Here is a 19,506-nt window from a genome sequence, read left to right as displayed (position 1 = left end):
TGTGTGAATAGTGGCATGATCCACAGATCTGCAATTCCAGATGAGAACGGCTCATCCCTGCTCTACTAGAAACAACGATCCTGCACTAAAGCACTGGGGCTGTGATGTAATGATGCCTAGGAGAAGTGAGCCTGGCCGAGCATCTTAAGTATGGAGAAAAGGATACCATGCAAAGGAAAGAAATGCCAAAATAAGGCTGAGGGGCATATTGTGTTTCAGACAACTAAACACAGGATGATCACCATGTACATAGGACCACCCTATATTTCGTAAAACGCATATTTGTAAAACACTAGTATAATTTTATAGTTTTGTCATCCGGTGATGTGTGTCTGTCCATCTGTCTGTGTTTCTTTGATGACAGTAGCTACCTTGGGCTCATAGACTTCAATGGATTGAGTTATCTGTGTGATGTGGTGTGAATTGGGGCATGGGTTGTATTGCATTTCTTTAGCAGGCAGACTACTGTAGGGCTTGCCTGCTGTAGAACAAAGAGCACTCTATTGTATATCAACAAGCAGGAATACATGCAAGCTGATTTTCCTAATCCACAGTTAGTCCTTGTGGTGTTCACAGGGATTTGGATTTTTCTAATGCGGAGGGGGCCAGAGGTGGGTGGGGGTCACTCTCAAGGAGTTTGCTGCCTGTAGGCAGACCGGTCGGCTTGTGTCTAATATTTGTATGCTGTGACCTGGATTTGAAATGAGATTCAAACAGTGTGATGATTAGATCAAGGTCCTTCTATGCAGGGAAGCAAATGGAATTGAGTTCAGATCCAAATCCCAGCTGTCCAGCCCAATGATTTTTCAGTGGATTTCTTACCAGCAGAGAGCAATGGTGAGAGATTTCCACCTTGCCAAAAGCTGTGGATTCACAAAGCAGCAGGATTGCTCCGGTGCAGATTAAAAATGTTTTTCTGGATTAAATGGTAATCCTTCATAACCCTCCAACAGAATGTCTCCCTGCAGCAGGAGCTAGCTAAAGGGAGCTCCAAAGGAGAGTCTGTCATGGTTGGACTGTCCAGGGAATCCAGGTTGCTAATGTGATGCACGGAATAGCAGTGAAATATATATGTTCTTGTAAAGTTCTGTTCACATTCTCGTGCATTGGGTACACTTTGCGGTGGAGCACAAGCTCCAGACATGATGCTACTGTCAAGGAAGGCCTTGTACAAATGTACTTAACACATCATTTCCCTTTTTGCCAGTGTTTGGGACTCAGTGCTGTTTTGTCCAGTACTACGGTGACTGCACTTTTCTAACCAGTGGTAACTATGTGTGTACACAGTCTTACCCGATGTTCCTGAAATCGATACACAGAGTACAAGTCCGCACAAGTACTTGACTTCAGTCAAAGAATGCTTTCACGATCATTAAAGTACACAAGGGTGAGCGAATCCTAAGCTTGTGTGAGTCTTGTAGTGACCATTTTCAAATGGTAATATTGGCCTACGTAAGAAGAGTTTGTTTCTGAAGCTGAAAAGGCACGTGAGTCTGTACCAACACAGCTGTGGCATGTGTTGCTAGTTAAAATGGTAACATCTTTCAGCCCAAATGTTGTAGTGTGTATCAAGCCTGAATGTTACTTGCTTCAGTCTGAGTGTGGCAGAGGCATAGAATATATCAGCGCTGCAAAGTGCTTGTGTTAGTACATCCTGGGTCTTAGGAGCTTATGAGGCTTATGTCTTGCATGTTATTGTCATACTGCAACCACTGATTGGTCAAAGGGCAGTCACCTGATGTATTCAGGGAGCTCGCATTTATGACCCCCTTAGGGTAAAATAATGCTGTGCCCTTTCACCTGGAACACTGCTCACCTGGAAAGTGTCACAGGTTATTGTCACGCAACTGTGCTGCATAAGACAGACTGAATGAGACCAACCTGCCCTTCGGTGTTGGTGTTTCTCTGCTCATTAAGTCCAAGACACACAAGTCCCACTGGAAAACTGCCGTCTCCCTCTAGCAATAACAGGACCATTAACCATTGCATCCCAGTCCATTAAAAAATTGTGTATGGGTACAGTACACCTGTGACGTAGCCATAATTATGGCTATAATTATGAGATCTACTGCTTGCCAAACTGACTTTGCCTTGGGGGGGGGGGGGGGTTTAGACCTTATGAATGGAAAAGCCACCATGGGTGCTCTGTTGGGGGCTCTGTCAGAAAAGACTAAGCTAAAGTTGAACTTTTCAACAGGGGGGTCTACCTGCACCCAAACTGAGCTCTTGACCATGTCACCTTCTGAAAGATCCTTTGTCCCCTCACTGCATTTCAGTGCTCTTCCCTGTGACCGCATGTTGGCTATCTGTGTCACGGTAACTGCAGTTTTCTAGTTGAGGATTTGGAGTGGGTGGAAATGAGCATGACCAACAATAATTCAGCAGTTTGAGTCTGTTTGGTGGAGGCAGATTGAGGGCACTTCTGCCCTAGTTGGAAGCTGAGCTTATAGATGCAGTGGATGGTCCATTTGTGCAGCTGAAATATCTTAACTCACACTGGTGCCCTGTTCTCCATCCATAATCAGCTTGTATGTGACCATCCACATGTAGACAGAGAAACACTGGGCAGCAATGTTACAACACTGAACTGTGCCTGAACAAGCCAGCTTTTATGGGAGGGATTTCATTTTTTTTAAATCAGGGAATTGCATGAAGAAAGTTAACGGACATGTGACTGTGACTGATCTGACCCAGAATTCCACGAAGATCAGATGGGGTATTTCACACAATGCATGGAAAGAGATGTACTGATGCTGTGGCTTATAGATAATGCCCCAATACCTTTTTTTGCTTGGCCAAAATCTACCTTTAAACAACCTTTGTTGCTGTTTTGGCATCCGTTTTTAATGGGAGCACCAGTAGTTTTGTATTTGCACCATATTGAGAGAACCAGCCAAAAAATGGGTCATCAGTTGTCCTCCAAGTCTGCCCTGTGCGCAGGCCATGAAAGAGCCTAATCCCCAGTGACATGTGAAGAAAGCGGCGGGCTAGCCTTCCTGAATGTGTTCCAGCACGGTGAATGGATCGGGCACCGTCTCCGAGCTTTGTGCTCCAAGTGGGCCCGTTTGCAGCAGCTGTTTGCTCGTAGAGTTTTGTCGCCATGGCAACGGTGTGGTCTAGGAAGGCCCAAACGTTCAGCACAATACCGGAGCGATCCAGCGACGGGAGGCAAGGCCCCACCACAGTGCAGGGGCATTTTCAAATGGAAGGGGCTGGTATGACTCATCCCCCCCCCTCCCTCTCCTGCCCCCTTCCAAAGAAAAGCTGTTTTGCTGCTCGCCTCTCACTCAGTTGCAGTTTTTTTTCATTCCTTCACTGGAATCAGCGCAGAGCACAGCTCCATGTTTGTGACTTGTTTTTTTTTTTCACCAAATGCACAATTGCATCATACTCTGGCGTGTTCTGGAATCTCAGGAATGTCACGGCCTTTTGTGTGTTTTTGAGTGCGTGCGTGTGTCTGTGTGTGTGAGCCTGTGTTTGTGTATGTATGTATGTATGTGTGTGTATTTGTGTGCCTGTATGTGTGTGTGCGTGCGTGCGTGTGTGTCTGTCTGTCCACATGTGTCTCAGTGTTGCTGAATGTGTGTGGAGAAGGGCTTTGCACCGTGGGCCGTCCACGCTCCGCGCTCCCATGAAGACGGGACCCTCGGAGGGCAGAGCCGGGCGGCTCCTCAGCCTTTGGTCCATCTGGAGACCGACACGCTCCACACGCAGGGGTCTCAGTGGGGGCCTGTCTGGGACAGCTGGCAGCTGGGGAGATCCCCGCTGATTCCAGATCAGGCTCTGCATGCCCCACCATTGAGGGGCTGCACTGTGCACACACTGAGGGCTTGGCTCAGACCCTTATGTGCAATTAGTTTTGGCAATGATGCATTATTCATCAAATTAATTTTGTTATGGGCTCCAAGCTGGCCTTCCGGATACAACAGTACCACTGTCACATGCTGATGTTGTGTTAAGTTTGACTCCTTTCTGTAGGGGCACACTTTTGGCCCCTGCTGAAAACTCAGCTTTATTAATTTTTTAAAAAAAATTATTTTTTAATTTTTTATACGAAGCCTGGTATTGAGGTCGGCATGCTGACCTCTGTTTATGTTTTCAGTTTTTTTTACACTTTGTTTTCACTGGTGTTTTCGGTGTGTCTATCTATGCCTGTATCTAAGCACATTCCTTTTGTGTGCGTGTATGCAGTTATTGTTTATGTGCATTTCACTCTCGTACCATTGTTCACGCACATAATTTAGTTCACTCAGTTGCACGTCAAACCCAAACAATGTCTAGCCTGGCTTTGGTATGGGACTCTTGTTTTGTCTTTATTTCCTTCCAGTCAGCATCTGAAGTGTGTGGGCACCAATCTCCATATCTGAACTGAAACCAAAGGCCTCATTCATGAAGCATTACAAGGCCAGGCTACAGTATTAAATATCCACATTGTGGTGAACCTCAAAGAAAGAGTGTTCAAAATGGATGGCTATTGTCTCCGGTGCCAGATCCGTGTAATGAGCTTACCCCAGTCCCTCTTGCTCTCAGGTATAGAGGTAAGCTCATGCCTGAAGGATGGAGGTCTATTCTGCTGGCAGCCTGGTGTTAACATTGTTTAGTTTGGCTCTGAAACGGGAGACGGCAACGGCCCGAAAGCAGCCCGAAATCTCACGATGCGCACGCCCCCACATTCAGATGCTCGCGTTTCGCATGGTTGCATCCAGGAACTCCTGTTGCCACCCAACCAAACACAGTCCACACGGATGCTCTTATAGTACGCGTCAGAGAGATTGCATCCTCAAACACGCACACGGGGACACACGCAAGGTGGCAGAAGGAGAGCCGTGTCGGGAACATGTAGCGTGTCAGAGTTAGCGTGTTCTTGTTGCAATTGTGCACAAGTGGCCGTCTCTCTTCCTGTTTGCATTTCAACAAGCCTTCCCTTGCTCTCTCCTGAAGGGGAAATATCAGAGCCAGGCAGCAGTTCCAAATTAGAGTTTGCACCTTCATATCGCCCACGCTTGTCAGAATTTCCAGAAGTGTTTTAATCTTCTCACCAAATGCCTCATATGAAGCAACCTTACCAAACCTACAGAAAGCTGAAAGTTTTTGAATATGGACAGTGAAAGCAAGCAGAGGAATAGCCTATATTTTGTTGCTCAACACTGGACATCGTGCAGACATCTGTTTACTCTTTAAACAGATGATAGAAGTATAGACAACACTTTTTGCATTTACTTTTTACTTTACTATTTCACAATGGTTTTTCATTTGGGCCCGAACAGACTGCAGCTAAACAGAACTTGCCATTTTTTTTCTTTAAGTTGCTTTGGTGTGAAAGAAATGTCCTGGTTCTGTGTGGCAGCTGAAAGTCTCTTGCACAACAGTCGAATAGGGCTCCTCTTTGACAAGGGTTTGTGGGTTGCCAAGCAACCGATTTTTACCAAAAGCTTAGGATTTTTCTGGCCTCTCAAAAGCTGTGGATTCTTGGGAGTGCAAGAGACCCATATCTATGTCTGTGGCTTATCAGCTAGGGATTGTCTTTTTGACCATATATAATGAGTCTTCATTTTGTAATTGGTGGCAGTTGGGCCATAACACAGAAAAAAGCTATGAAAATAATATCTGATTTCAGTTTTCTTTATGAGTTACCTTCCATATATTTTAAATTTTATTAGTACATATTTTTCATGTTACTGTTTGGTTTGTTTTTATGATGTGTTTCTGTTGGAAATGGTTTGGACACGATAGAATAGCTACTGGGTTTCAGATGAATGGCTGTGCATTGGCGTGACCCGGAGCAGTTTTTTTTTGTGTGTTTTGTCCCTCCCCCATACCAGAAGTGCTTGAAAGAAAAGGATCCTATTTTGCAGAGTAACTGTGTGTCCTGGCAACAGAACAAGATCTTCTACTTTTTATGTGACTTGCATGTGAATGGGAAAGTGTTAAACAGTACAAAGAATAGGCCTACATGTTCTCTGTGATTTTGTTATGTGAACATTGTGTAGTTAATCCTTTCATTTACAGCATATATTAGTAGAACATGTGTATATTTTTATTCACTTTTTTGGGGGTTTTTTTAGAGTTGGTCCAGACTGTGACAGACACTCTGTGTTATATTAATGGCTGCAGTAATGCAGTTAGGCTGTCCTTAATGGGCTCAGGATTTGACTGGTGCAAATGTCCCTCTGTGTCCCCGCTGACATTTCCTTGCCCTTGAAGATAGCCACACCCCTTTTATGGGGGTGTGCGAGATTCCCCTTGCGATTGGGAGTTGATTTGGCTTGCCGCTGCTTACACACATCTGTGTTCACAATAGGATACAAAGCAGTCTCACATCCTTTCCATCCGTATCCAGCTTCACATATAAAAATTTAAAAATGTCATATTCTTTTGTTTATACTTCTGTCAGTTTCAAAATGGGAGAATTTGCCAAGTTGCCCCCCTCCCCACCCCTTGTCACAGTGGCACAATGTGACAGATCTTTTCATGCTACTCTGAGCTGAACGGCCAGTAATCTATTTTTTCTTTTTTTCTTCTCTCCACAGAAAAAGAGGCATAGAGGTGGTCCAGGTAAGATTACATTTATACTATAGTACCTGTAAGATTAGTTCATCTTTGCATCGGAACAAAGCACAACGCAGCAGTCATTAATTCTAGTCACAGAAACCTTCAGGCCGTGTGACACTTGGTGACTTTCACACAAACCTTGCAGGAGTGCCTTACGCAATAGCTCTTTTATGGGCATGTTCATTATTTTCCCAGTTCCAGGAGAACTTAATCTCAGTGTGTTTACTGGGTTAATGGTAATGTTGGCAATGCATTGCCCCTTATAAAAGATTTCAAAGAGGTACGGTTGTTTTCTTCCATCCAAGTAAAAGTACTTAGACCTTTTTTTCCCCAGACATAATTTACTTTATTGTTGTTAACATCTTGGTGGTTTTTGCTTATTGCCAGTGATCACAGTCACGGAAGAGTCACGTTTTCCTTGAAATTCAGGTGACTTTAGAAGACCGGCGGGGAATACTGCATGTATGTTGTAACACTGTGTGTTGCAAAAGTTGACACAGAAGCTGATCTTGAAAGCCATAGGGTGTTGCAATCTTCTGAAAGAAAGCATGCGGTTAACACTTTTTTTTTTTTTTCTTTACTTATTACCTTCTTTAAGACTCAACTTAGAAGAAGACTTTACCCCCTCAATGGTGGCCCAGATCTATGGAAAGTCTATTGGAACTATTGGAAAGCCTTTTGATGAGATGTTGAATCAAACCGTCCTGGGAAGAACGTGTTAACCTGATGTTTTACCTATATTTGCATTGTTTTCCTGACCATCCCCACGTGGGAATTAAACAAGAGGAAAACAATGCAAATATAGGTAAAACATCAGCTTAAGTTATTTGCAGCATGGTTTGAACAATAACGTACAACTACAGTTCTCACACATTACGATAAAGGTTTCAATACTGACGTTGCTGTACACCCCATAAGGAGCTTGCTGAAAACATTCACTTGTGTTTTTTCGAGATGCAACTGTGGGCAGTTTAGTCTAAACTCTATCCTTTTTATTTATCAATAAAGTGGTGATATACCGAAAAGGTTGCCTGTCTCGTGAACTGTGGTGTAAATGTATGCAATGTTGTCAGGCACTTTTCTAGGTGCAGTATCGTCATGCTTGTCCTAATCCAGGAACGTTTCCTGAGTATTAACGGACGGATCAAAGTGCGCTGGGCTCCAATGATTAACAAGGACAGTTGGTGAATATATAGCACACTGTGATGAGTTTTGACTTGTTGCCAGCAGCCATGCCACCATGCACCCTGCTCCTGCCAAATGGCTGAAGCTAAGTAAGTGTTAGCTTGGTTTGTTCTTGGATGGGAGACCTCCTGGGAAAACTAAGTTGTTGCTGGAATGTTTGTTGGTGGGCCAGTAGGGGGCAATCTTCCCTCTGGTCAAATAATCCCCGGTGGCCCAGTGCAGTGATGGGGACACTGCGCTGTAGGAGATGCCATCTTTCAGATGAGACATTAAACCAAGGGCCTGACTCACTGTGGTCAAGACCCCATGACACTCTTCGCAAAGAGTAGGGGATTCTCGGTGTCCTGGCTAAATTCCTAACCTGGGTCTCTCAACCTGTCACCTAATCATCTCCCGATTTAATTAACTAAAAAACTGTTCTCCCCCACTCCACTTCAACTGAGGTGTGATGAGTGTTCTGGTGGGTGCTACTCATTGGTGTTGGTTGAGGCGAGTTTCCCCTTCATCACTAAAGCACTTTGAGTTTGAGAAAAGTGCTATAAATATATCGCAATTAATTATTATTTTTGTTATTGTCTGTGCTTGATTACTGTACCAGAGGGTCTGGTGTTGGTCTAGAATTTATTTCTGCGTTAGATGTTTACAGAAACGGTTCTACTGGAACGGTTCTACTACTGTTATGCCTTCCGATAGCCGGGTTCATAGGATATAGGAAGTCAGAAGAAGAATTACCTTTACATCCAGCAAAGCAGTCGAGCGCCTGGATCACTTCGCAGAGCGGACAGCACGAAGGCGGGGGGGCAGAAACAGGCCAGTTGGACACTCTCCCCATCCATTCCCCCGACTGTCAAACTGTGTGGACATGAAGGCTTCCACGAGAAACAGCAGACCCGTGCTGATAGAAATACTGAAGGCTTTCCCTCTCCAGTTCCCTTGCTCTCTGCAGCTCAGTGTTTCACCGCCAGCAAATTTGAAGTCTAAAAGAGAGGTCATGTGGAGTTTAAATCAAGACCATTCGCTCCCTTTGCAAACTTTTCATTGTTGTTCTGCTTTATGTATCTGTGGTTTAACATACTGTTGCTGCCCGCTCATAGATGGCTCTACTTACAGGGTCTGGAGTTGAGGTTATAATTTCTTGGACTCCGTGTTGTTCTCGTGAAAGTGAACTCTGTTGGCAGCGTTTTGTTTGAAGAAGAGCGTGGCTTATAACCTCAGTGGAAACTGCTTGACCGAAAGTCCCCCTGCCCCACGGATCATCATCACGGAAAATGACATCTTAAGATGCTTCTTTATTACGCCCACACAAGTTTCTAAGTCTGCCAGAGTGCCTTTTGTGCAGTGGTCTCTTATTCAGTGATACGTATCTTTCTTATTCAATGTTGGTGCTTCCTGTTAGTTTATCCTGGGGAAAGCTCATCATGTGGTACAGGGAAGTGGTGTGTTTACAAAGGACTTTGTTGTCTTGGCTGTGACAAGGTGGTTTCTCAGGCCTTTCTCAAGAGCCAGGGTCCTTCACACGCGCTGACAAGTTTATGTCGACAAAGTTTCCCTGGGCCTTCATATTAGGCACTGAATTTAGCCAAGGGGCCAAGACCGGGCTTCATTTTTGAAGCTCACTTCCTGGTCGTGCTGAGAGATGTTGCTCTCTTGCACCAGCGTGTTTGGGTTCTGTACAGGTCTTGTGGGGCCAGTGTAGTCCCAGTAGGTGTTTTTATTTAGTCTAATCTCTCCCCATGTGCCGATTTGTTAAGTTATTGTGTTATTTGGACAGTATTTTATATTTTGTGGACCAATCAGGGACAGTTTGCATCACTGCCAAGTCACTGCACATTTTTTAAACATTAGTCTTTTTGTTTTTTTACAGTCAATGGACGTGTTACTTGATTTTGATTTTAGTATAGTGGGTCTACATGGGTGGACGTGTGCCTGCCTGTGTACCCATGTGTATGTGAATGTGAGGTGGGGGTGATGCTTGCTGGTTATATTCAGCCTCCCACAAAGGAAAGAGGACAGTGCAGAAAACGTACGTGTTCACTGCAGTCTGAGCTGTCAGCCGGTTCTTCACTTACTTTAAGGAAGTAAGAAACGAGTGACTCCAGAGCTGCTTACGTCCCCAGTACACCCAGAAAGGACAGATGTCCTGGGAATGTTCCCAAAGCAAGCAGGCACATTGTTTCTAATTCTACACATCGATCCCCATGAGAGGGTGGCGGCTTGCTTCTTCTCTCAGGCTGTGGTTGGCCCTGCCCCCCCCCCCCCCCCCTTCAGATATTGACCGACGCCCCCCTACCACGGGCGGATTTGCAGCGGTCCATCAACAGCGGTCCTCCGACCGGGTTTTGAGGGATTTTCCCGGTCTGACCCCAGTCACAGTGGGATTACCACTCGGGGTCAAGGGGCTCCATCGCGCGCATGTTCAAACATGCCTCCGCTCTATTTTTCGCCTTGCGGTGCTGTCAGCCTCAATTAAAAAGCCCACAATGCAGACGCGCGTCGCTTTGTCTTTAACGGCGGCGCTTGACAAAGGTGAGCTGCTGTCAGCCTGGCTCCCGCGGCTCCTGTGGAATGGCTGTGTGAGAGAAGCAATGCGAGACATTGCGTGTCCGTGCTTAGTTACGCAAGTTGACACGTAAAACTGCGGCCTCCTGTTACGATTCTAGTGCAGTACTGTGTGGGAGAGAGGAATGAAGGGAGGAGAAAATGATTGACAGGAAGTGATGAATAGGGGAAGGAAATGTAGAGGAACAAAATCAAATGTCATTACTTACGAAATTGCGTGAGGCTTTGTACGGGTCATCCCTGCCATATACATAATTAAATTAAGGTGAAAAGGGAAAAAAGCAATGGAAATTAGTGAGTGTACATGTCAGGATTTGTAAACTCTTTTTTTTTGCAGAGAATTGCTGACAACACACAGTATGTACTGTCTTGTCTTGTTCTTTAGGAGTCAGGCTCTGCTATCAGTTAATCAGTACATTGTGTATGCCTGGTTTTTAGTAGCCTTGCTCTGCCATTCTGGGAAAATGAAGATGGTTGATTTGTCTACGGATACCTAGAAGCAAGAGGCGAAAGGTCACGAGAACCCTTCAGTTAGTTAATGTATTATTTTGGGAAACTTCATACAGCCCTGGACCGCCGTTGCAGGACTAGCCTCTAACTCTAAGCTAAAAATATGAAGATGTGGAAACATGAGCTGCGAGGAGAATTTGGATGGTTAGCCTAGCTCTGTGTTCCAGATGTGGTGCTCCATTATCAGGGCCTGCTGTGGTGTGGGCAGAGACCGGGTCTGGTTCAAGGTGAGCTACGTTACTGGTCCACCCCCCTGGATGAGCTGCTCTCGGGGAGGCCCCCGGCTTGCAGCCTTCATTTACCCAAGTTCTCTTCCAGACAAGCCCAGCTGATAAACCCCTGGGCAAGTACCATTTCCAAGCACACTTCCCCTTTCCTTGCGCTCACAGAGTACGCTCAGGTGGGAGAGTCCGTGTGGCGCCTTCCATTTGACCGCCAAACCCTCAAAACCACATGAGAGTCCCCACACGGCTGGGAGCTCAGTCCCTTACCACGGCACTTTCTGTACCGTGTTTCCATCTCTTACCCTCCCCAGTCTGAACACGGTGAAAAAACACATGAAAGGGGTGTGGACTACCGGCTCTTCTTAAAAAGATATATATATATATATATACGTGTTAACCCACCCTCCGGGTGTTGAGTGAGACGCATAGCTCAGTGAGGTGGATTAGCGTGCTGCTGACTGCAGACAGAGTAGGTGAAGTGCAGGGTGACTGATGTTTGAAAGGTTGAGGGAAGAAAAGTGGTGTTTGGCCCCCATGGGGTGTGAAGCAGTTGCACTTTGAAGAGACTGTACGTGAAACTGCTATGCCCACCCAGCGGTTTAAATGGCTGTTCTGTCATGAGGCTGTAAATCACTAGTAAATAATTTAACAGCCGTCTCTGCGAATGTGTATGCTCCGTATTGTACGGTTAAGATTTTACAACGGGGCTTTATGTAACACGGTGTGTATGCAATCATATCTGAATTTTAACGTCTCATCATGAACTTTGTCTTTTCGCTTGCTTCTTTGGCCTGTTTGCTGAGTGTCTGTTGAAAAGAACCTTTTTTATTGGTCAGGAATAGTGTAGTTCATAACCTCCGAAGGCAGGGCGCTCGTTGTTTTGTCAACTTTTCTCAAATGGCAGCTATTAGCAGTCTTCCATTTCATATTTCCACATGTGGTCTGGGAATAAAATAAACCATCTATCAGATTGCGAGAGGCCAGGAGAGGCACAGAACTGGGAATAACACATCTGCTTATTAATAGCCGCTCCACAGTAAATCTTTGTTTGGAAATTGCGTCTCTCTCTCCTTGCCTTTATCCTTCGCTCTGTCTCCCCCTCGCTGTCTGCACTTATTCATCTTTCTCAGAAGTGTTCCCGCTGCTTCATCACCGCCGAACTGTTTTCTTTCTGCCTCGTGCAGAAAAGGATCCTGTAGCCCATTTATCAGGGTTTAGATTACGGAGTGATGACAATGTACAGTTTGCTCTGCGAGCGTGGAAGAGGAGACGCTGACGCTCGTAGTAGGGAACCGGAGCGAGGGGCCCGTTGTCATTCGTTTCCTTTCCTTCCAGGAACCAGGAACTAGGCAGAACCCTTTTGTGTACTTTTGAAAGGAGTTGGCATTTCTTGCTTGTGCTCAATTCCCAGCTGTTACCCACTAACAGATTATGGCTTTATTGGACCCTCAGAGAGCGATAACAGCGAAATTTTACAGCATGCTTTATTCTTCTGTGATTGGAGTTGACTTGTGTCTGTAGTTCTTTTGCCCTTTCGTTTTAAACCCACAAAGCAGTTTTCTGCAATTAAAAAGGTCGGGGGTGAGGGTAGTCAGCATCTCTGCAAGTTAAAAGCATGTGTTTCATGGAAGTACAAACTGGAAAAGACATGTGATCTCAGTAGCCAGTAAACTTCAATTTACCTTGTTGCGAACTGTAGCTGCAAATTTTGGGCTTTTCAGATTCCGTTTCTAATCTGATTTAGTTTGAATGTGACTAATAATACGTATTACCAAACACAGATAAATGGTATAGTATGAGGATGAGTGGATGAGTTCTAAGTGTACTTACCATGGGCATCACTCAACAAAGCATTGAGTGAGTTTTGTGCTGGTTTACCACATACATAATTGATGACAGAATTTTTGTCAATAATTAATGAAGCAGGGAAATTAATTGTGATGTCATTTCAGGCGTGGCATGCTGAAAACCTTTGTATGTTACTAATCTATTTTATCCTTTTATCATTGGAATACAGTATTATCTTTAATTCCCAGTGTAGTGAATAATGTGACTTTTCACAATGTGTTACCCTTGAAATGCCAGGTTGATTTGTTTTTGAAGGACTATTGCAATAGGAATTGCTGAATAGCATGTTGAAGTTCTTCATGGTGTGCTTGATGGATTGGGAACTGTGCTGATCGCGAGACATCTTACATATGCTCTCGGTAAACGGTGTGTTAAACCTTGACATGAGGATTTATTACGTGTTCCTGGAACTTTTCTGTGGGACGGATGGGGAGGAAATTGCCCGCGCATTTTGGTGAAAAAGGAGAAGAGGAGCAGTTGTTCTCCATTTCACCTTTGTCCTTCAGCTGGTTTGTCCTAAGCCTCTGTGTTTGTTTTGGAATTCGCCCTCTCAAATCACAGGTACAGCCTGTCCCTCACTGTGCAAATTATTCCAACTGAATCATCACTGAGGCTTTTCTTTTTCGAAAGTGATCTGAACTTTCTTACTAAGTATGGGGCTGTGTGTGTGTCTGTTCTCATCATGGGTTTCTCATGGTGGTTAACCCATTTGTTTTAGAGAGCCTCCTATGTGGTGTTCAGACAGGACATCTGAACGTTGAGAATTACAGGAACATGGGGTTTACTGTGGCTGCACGTGACTCACAATGGGCGTTCTGTAAATGGCTGTAAGAAACAACGTTTGGGAAGGCGAGGCTGCAGAGGGGATACAGAGAGCAGATCCTCCTGCAGGAAGCCCTTGATAATGTCGTGTGAAGGTTGAACCGATGGCGTGTCCCGGCCTGGCCGGCTGCTGCTTTGACATTGAAATAGAGGCCGTTCCGTCCCTGAGTGTGCCCAGCGGCTGCCGGGAGGGTTAACACAACTCACACCCAAGGCCGCCGTGTGTCACTTCTGACAGGGGGCCGCAAGGAACGCTGCATTATCGGTGACACACTCGGTCTCTAGATCATGGTTTGCCGTGACCTTGGCCCTTTGCTTGGTCGCAAGCCTCTGGCGCTCTTCCTAATTTAACATTTGCATGTGAGAGCACAAACCTCCCGAAATTAGAGCCCCTATGGAGAAGCCTTCCTCTGTTATAACAGCTTTCAGAGCGGGAGTGAGACAGGTGAGCTGCGGTTGACATGTTGGTTCGTGACCATTTTTTAACCAGCATGTCTTTCAGTTGTTGTTTCCTCATTGTTTAACATCGGTTTTGCAACTAGGAAAGAAAGTCTTGTCACCATTAGCCGCAGGCTTTCTCTTTTCTGAAAATAGCTGCTCCTCGGTCTCGGCACTTATTTCTGACGGAATAACTTATTTCCTGTTCAGGCTTTCACCTGGTTTTTGTCACAGTGGAAAAACGGAATCCGCTGAGTAGTTGATCATTCTTTGCAGAAACGTCCAGCTGCCATGTATTGCACTGAAATTGAAAGTATACATTCTCTTGAAGGTGAACAGGCGTGCGTGCGTGCATGCATACACGAGTGAATTTGTGGTAATCAAGAGCAGCAAAGCTTCAAGAACATTCTGGTACTTTCGCACACACATTGCGAACACACTTGCCAGCATTGTAGTCTCACATGGACAATTTCAGGAACTCTGTTCGGGTCAGGATCTCGTTTTCTTTTTTTCATTTTAATGAGAAATATTTACCCCTGGGACTGCAGAAGACGTCAGATGGTATTTATTTTAGCATGGCGGTCTATAGTGATTTATTTTAAATCTGCCCATTGAAGTATACTCCAAGTTGATGGAAAAGCTGCACATTTCGATTTTGTGAAAAGCGTGCTTTGGTTTCTGGTGATTTATTGCGGCCACAGTCATAATAGCACTACTTCCCGACGAGTTCACCAAGCCAAAACTCTGTCTGGAAACCAGCAACTGCAGTAAAAAAAGATAAACTCTGGTCCGAAAAGCCCTTGGCTAGATTATGACAAAAGAAATATCTAGCTAAGTCCTAGAATGAGAGCCTAAGCCACTGTATGTATGGGATTTCACCAGAAGTTAGTGAATGTTTGTGTTTGAGGCTGAACTGTTGTTGCTGTAATCTTTCCCAAAACAGCGCATCAAAGATCCTGGCTTAAACGTTGTCTTGCATGTCGTATCATGCACCGCTAAGTCAATGGAGGTACTTAAGCAAATCACACTTTTACTAAAGCTCAGGTTTACATTTATGATCCAGGTGAATGTATTGGGATGCCAGGCATGCCTTCCTCCAAGATTTGTTAAGAGCATAAAGAAATCATGTAGCCTGTAACTAAAAAACTTTCCTATAGTTACCATCTTTGCACTTTGTCGCTGTTTCACACCTTCATCACATACGACTTCCACACGGTTTGGAGCCGCTCTCCAAGACTTTACGGTGATCACACACAATCCTTGAATGTCTGGGTGCACGGTATGGCAAATCAGGGGCCTATATCTGCCACCAATATTTGACTGGCCTTATTGGCTAATGCTAATATCTCGGCATTATACATTATAGCACAAATTCAGACTGCCACCATGTTTCCACATTCATCGAAGAAACTGAGTGAGCACAGACGCCAGCTTAGGGTGTAAAAATGTAACATTGGCCTAAGAAAACAGACGGTACATGATTATGACTGCAGATGACTGCACAATTTTGTATAATGAAATCCACAGAGAAACATACAAATATCGCTCCCTGCCGTAGATGCACACACATCCACACACCTCACATTCACATTCGCTGCTTCCTTCTGAATGTGCATGAGTGCACTTTATTCCTTTATAAAGTGCACTATTCTGGGCACTTTATTTATTGTGTCCTTGTTGTCTCTGCCGCATGTATAAATGGGCAGAGTGCTGTATGACCCTGGATGGATGACGGCTAATGACGGATGAGCGTGTTTGTTGCTTGTTTGCCCAAGGAGTGGTCAAGAAGAATCGATAAAAAGACCAATGATTACGAAAGCGCCCATTTGTGCTGCCCCTGCGTGGTTACTTGATCCTGCAGTGGGTTCCGAATTACCCTCTATTAAAATCAACACAATGTTGACACACATTGTGTCATGGTACAAAGAGCATCATGTTTGAGATTCGTTCATGTGGAGTATGTACAGTGGATTTAAGCTTCACTTGAACAAACAAGGTATGCACAGAATGAAAGAAAAGGGTACACTCCAGTGTATGAAATGGTATGAAAGAAGCGGATCTTTCATAACAGTATGAGGATTTGCGCTCTACTTCCTCTTTAAAAGTCATAGGGAAGACATAACGGCATAATGGGAATTTTAGAGAGATGGGGATCAACGCATTAAAGGTTATGGTGTGATTCCGGTGTGCCAAGGCAGATTCATTATTATAAGCCTTTCATATTCCACACGGTCCAGTGTTACTGAGGAGAACCATGCTGCAGACAGACGGTCTCTGGCTCCTCTTCCGGTGCTCAGCGTGACCAGGGACGAGCAGCATGGCGGTTACAAAGAGGGCGGCTGCGGAATAATTACCGTTAGGAGGATCCTGGGGGATTGAGTGGCCGGAAGCTGGTTAAATTAGCCGCTAATTATCCCGGCGCGGTTGGGTTCGCCGATGTGGCCAGAGCTTCCTTTGTTATTGCATTGCCTTCACCTGCCAAGTGAAGCCGCTCCAGGCAGCCGTCCCCGGCAGGGACCTGAGGTATTTTCATTCCCAGGTGGTGTTTAGTTCCTCATCAATAAATCATTTCCAAAGGTGGTTCACATTCACGTCTGCGGCAGGGAAACCATGAATGAAGGCAGCGCTCAACTGGTACAGGAAGTGCTCGGAGTGAGGCAGCTGTGCGTGCAGGTCACGTTGTTGAGCCCGGGAATTAAACTGCTTTTTCTTTCTCCTTAAGCGAGACGGTGTGAAACGACCATGAGAATGAGCTACTTCACCTACAGGAAGTCTTCCGAGTGCTTTTGAAGCATGCGAGTGCTCCACACTGTCACATTTAGCTTAACGTGCTCTAGTTGAGGTGAAGCCCGTGTAGCAGGGTCTTTCATTTCTGTCCATTTGCCCCTCCCCGCGGTTAGAGTGGAACTGTCTGTACATTCAAGGCCCCTCTCTCAGGGCGAATCGTGTGAAGAAGGAGACCGGCTCTGCACCCCTGGTCCCACGACCCTGCGGTCAGTATGTGCTCCTATATTTGGTAGGATCCTTTCTAACCGAAGAGCCGCGGTCCAAGGATTGCGTCACATGGAGTTCCGTGCTGGTCCAGCTGTGATTGTGATCTGCTCCGGTGCACCGCCCTGTGTGTTGCATGCTGGGAGCGTCTCCCAAAAACCACAGCTTTCTCTTCCATGAAGAGAACACTGAGCTTCCCGTTAATACGGCATGGTTCAACCCTAACACTTGCCCACTTGACTAGAGTTAACAAGTTAACATTTGACACTGTCTTTACTGACTCACAGCATTAGCTGAGCTTATGTCCATATAATGTTTAGTAGTGTATTTAAATATATAACATGACGTTGTTGCTAACTATTTCCTTGCTAGCAAGTTAGTACATGGTAACATTAACTCTTTAGTTTATTTTTTAATTGTCCCAGGGACTACAGGTGAAAATGAGCTCAATAGCTATCTCTGGCACATTTGCATAAATGTAGAAACTGAAGTGAAGATCAATGTGAATTGTGCCCTGTTGTTAATGCAATAAATTATGTAAATAGCATAACTGCACATGAAATATAACCGCTAATAATGCACCGTTTCCAGTTGTCTTAGTGAATGTTGGAACGATGAAGCTTGTTAACATCTGCGGTTTGTGTGCCTCCAGCGATCAGCAATACAGTCAGTTTCATCGCTGTCACTATCTGTCAGTACTGTTTATGTAAATAGTTGGCCGTGTTTACTGTTTGTAGTAGATTCAATTCCAAAACGTAATGCATAATTGAAGGTGTATTGAGTGTGACAGAACTTTAATGTTGAACCCGGTATAGGATCTTTGTCATCTACACTGTCCAGACCTCAACAGCGGACTCCTTGACTGCTATCCCACCCCATTCTCAGCACTGTGTAAGTTTACAGAACACCTTTGGAACACCTCTGCTGTAGAAACGGTTCGCTGTAACCTGATTCTAATGCGAAAATCCAACCGTAGGTGACTGGGCTGGCCTTCAATAGCCCTGGAGGGTTCAGTGCAGACACTGGCACAACCAGTTTTCCTTTAAATGGCCTGTTGTTGTGCAGCTCGGTCCTTTCTGTCCGGGTTGCTCCCGCGTAACATGATTTCAGACAGCTTGGCTCGCGCCTGTTCATCGAGATCGCGGGCAGTCCGTTTACCGTGGTGTGCTGGAGCAGATGCTGTGGGACCGCGTCTTAGATCTAAAAACGGAGGAAGGCCAGAGAAGGTGGGGGATACGCAATCTGTTCAGACAGCGTTCGCTAATTACACATTCGACACTGTACATCACCAGCGCCGAATGTGTTTATTGTATTTGAGTGCTGGAGCGGGGCACTGCGCTGCCTCAACACTCAAGATATAATCGCCCAGATAGAGACGGAGCGAGAGGAGGAAGAGGGGAAGGGAGGGGAGGGGAGGGGAGCGCTCACGTACGCTTCCATATCAGCCCTGAGTGTCTCCTAACGTGCTGGAGGCAGCCGCTCTGTTTTGTGTAAGCAGCAGATTGAAGCGGCGTACCCTTGGGCAGACCTGTATTCTCAGTGAGTTTGTACTCTCAGCGACTGGAGGGAATTGTAATGTAGTCAGGCCAGAGGGTGAACCCTCCTGGTTCACCGGGAGGAGCTGGGGTCAGTGTCCTCCAGTCAGTTGCGCTAAGGCGGTGGCTAAATGGCACACTGGAACAGCAGTGATGGGGCTGCGGAACCTTCCATCTGCTTCTAAATGGGAGATAGGAGCGAGCAGGCACTGCGCTTCACACTTGGATGTCGGCCACAGCCATTCTTGTCTCTTCTGGTGTGACAAGTCCCACTTACTTCCTACATATTCATAGAATTGTTTTGCATTTTTAATGCAGCATGCATGAAACGCAAGGCTTCAGGCCTGTTTTATGTTCAAAATATCTGTAAACGAGAGAGCTGCTACAGCTGCTATTATTCCTAATGTCCTTCAGGTCTCCTTCGTTCTTCACTTCCTGTTTGGCTGTTCTGGTTCCTCGACAAGTGGCGGATGCATTTGGAGCTTGTGATTCACAGAGCCCTGCATACGTGTCTTTATGTGCTCTTTTGAGTACCCTGCCGGCAGTTACATGCTGCTAAGCAGTGGCTGGCCGGAAGGGAAGTTTTTAATAAACAGCCAGCCGCTGTAATGTTCTGTGGAAAGAAGGTGGAGTGGGAGGGGCGTGCGATTGGGGCTGCGTTTATGGTGCGTGGGTGTTCGGGATAATCACCCCTGGAGGACTCTGAGCCTGCACAAGGGGAAACCCGAGCAACACCACAAGACTTCCACAGTTTGCCTGTTACTGCGCCTGAATGGTACCAGTCAGTCACTGTGGAATAGTGTAGGGAGAGCACAGTCTATTACAGATGGTGGAATTCTTCA

At 45.6% G+C, this 19,506-nt stretch overlaps 1 protein-coding gene across 1 annotated transcript in view; it reads left to right on the top strand.

The window, feature by feature from the left end:
- Positions 1–19,506, top strand: part of LOC135249642 (inositol-tetrakisphosphate 1-kinase-like) — a 60,413-nt gene that overhangs the window by 1,846 nt on the left and 39,061 nt on the right. The window contains exon 3 of the mRNA XM_064325186.1: positions 6,531–6,555. Within this exon, the coding sequence (XP_064181256.1) occupies positions 6,531–6,555 (25 nt within the window). The remainder of the gene's footprint in view (positions 1–6,530; positions 6,556–19,506) is intronic.

Source organism: Anguilla rostrata, chromosome 1, assembly GCF_018555375.3.
Source record: "Anguilla rostrata isolate EN2019 chromosome 1, ASM1855537v3, whole genome shotgun sequence".
NCBI lineage: Eukaryota > Metazoa > Chordata > Actinopteri > Anguilliformes > Anguillidae > Anguilla > Anguilla rostrata.
Note: the sequence above shows the minus strand (reverse complement) of the source record. Positions and strands in the feature narration are given on the sequence as shown.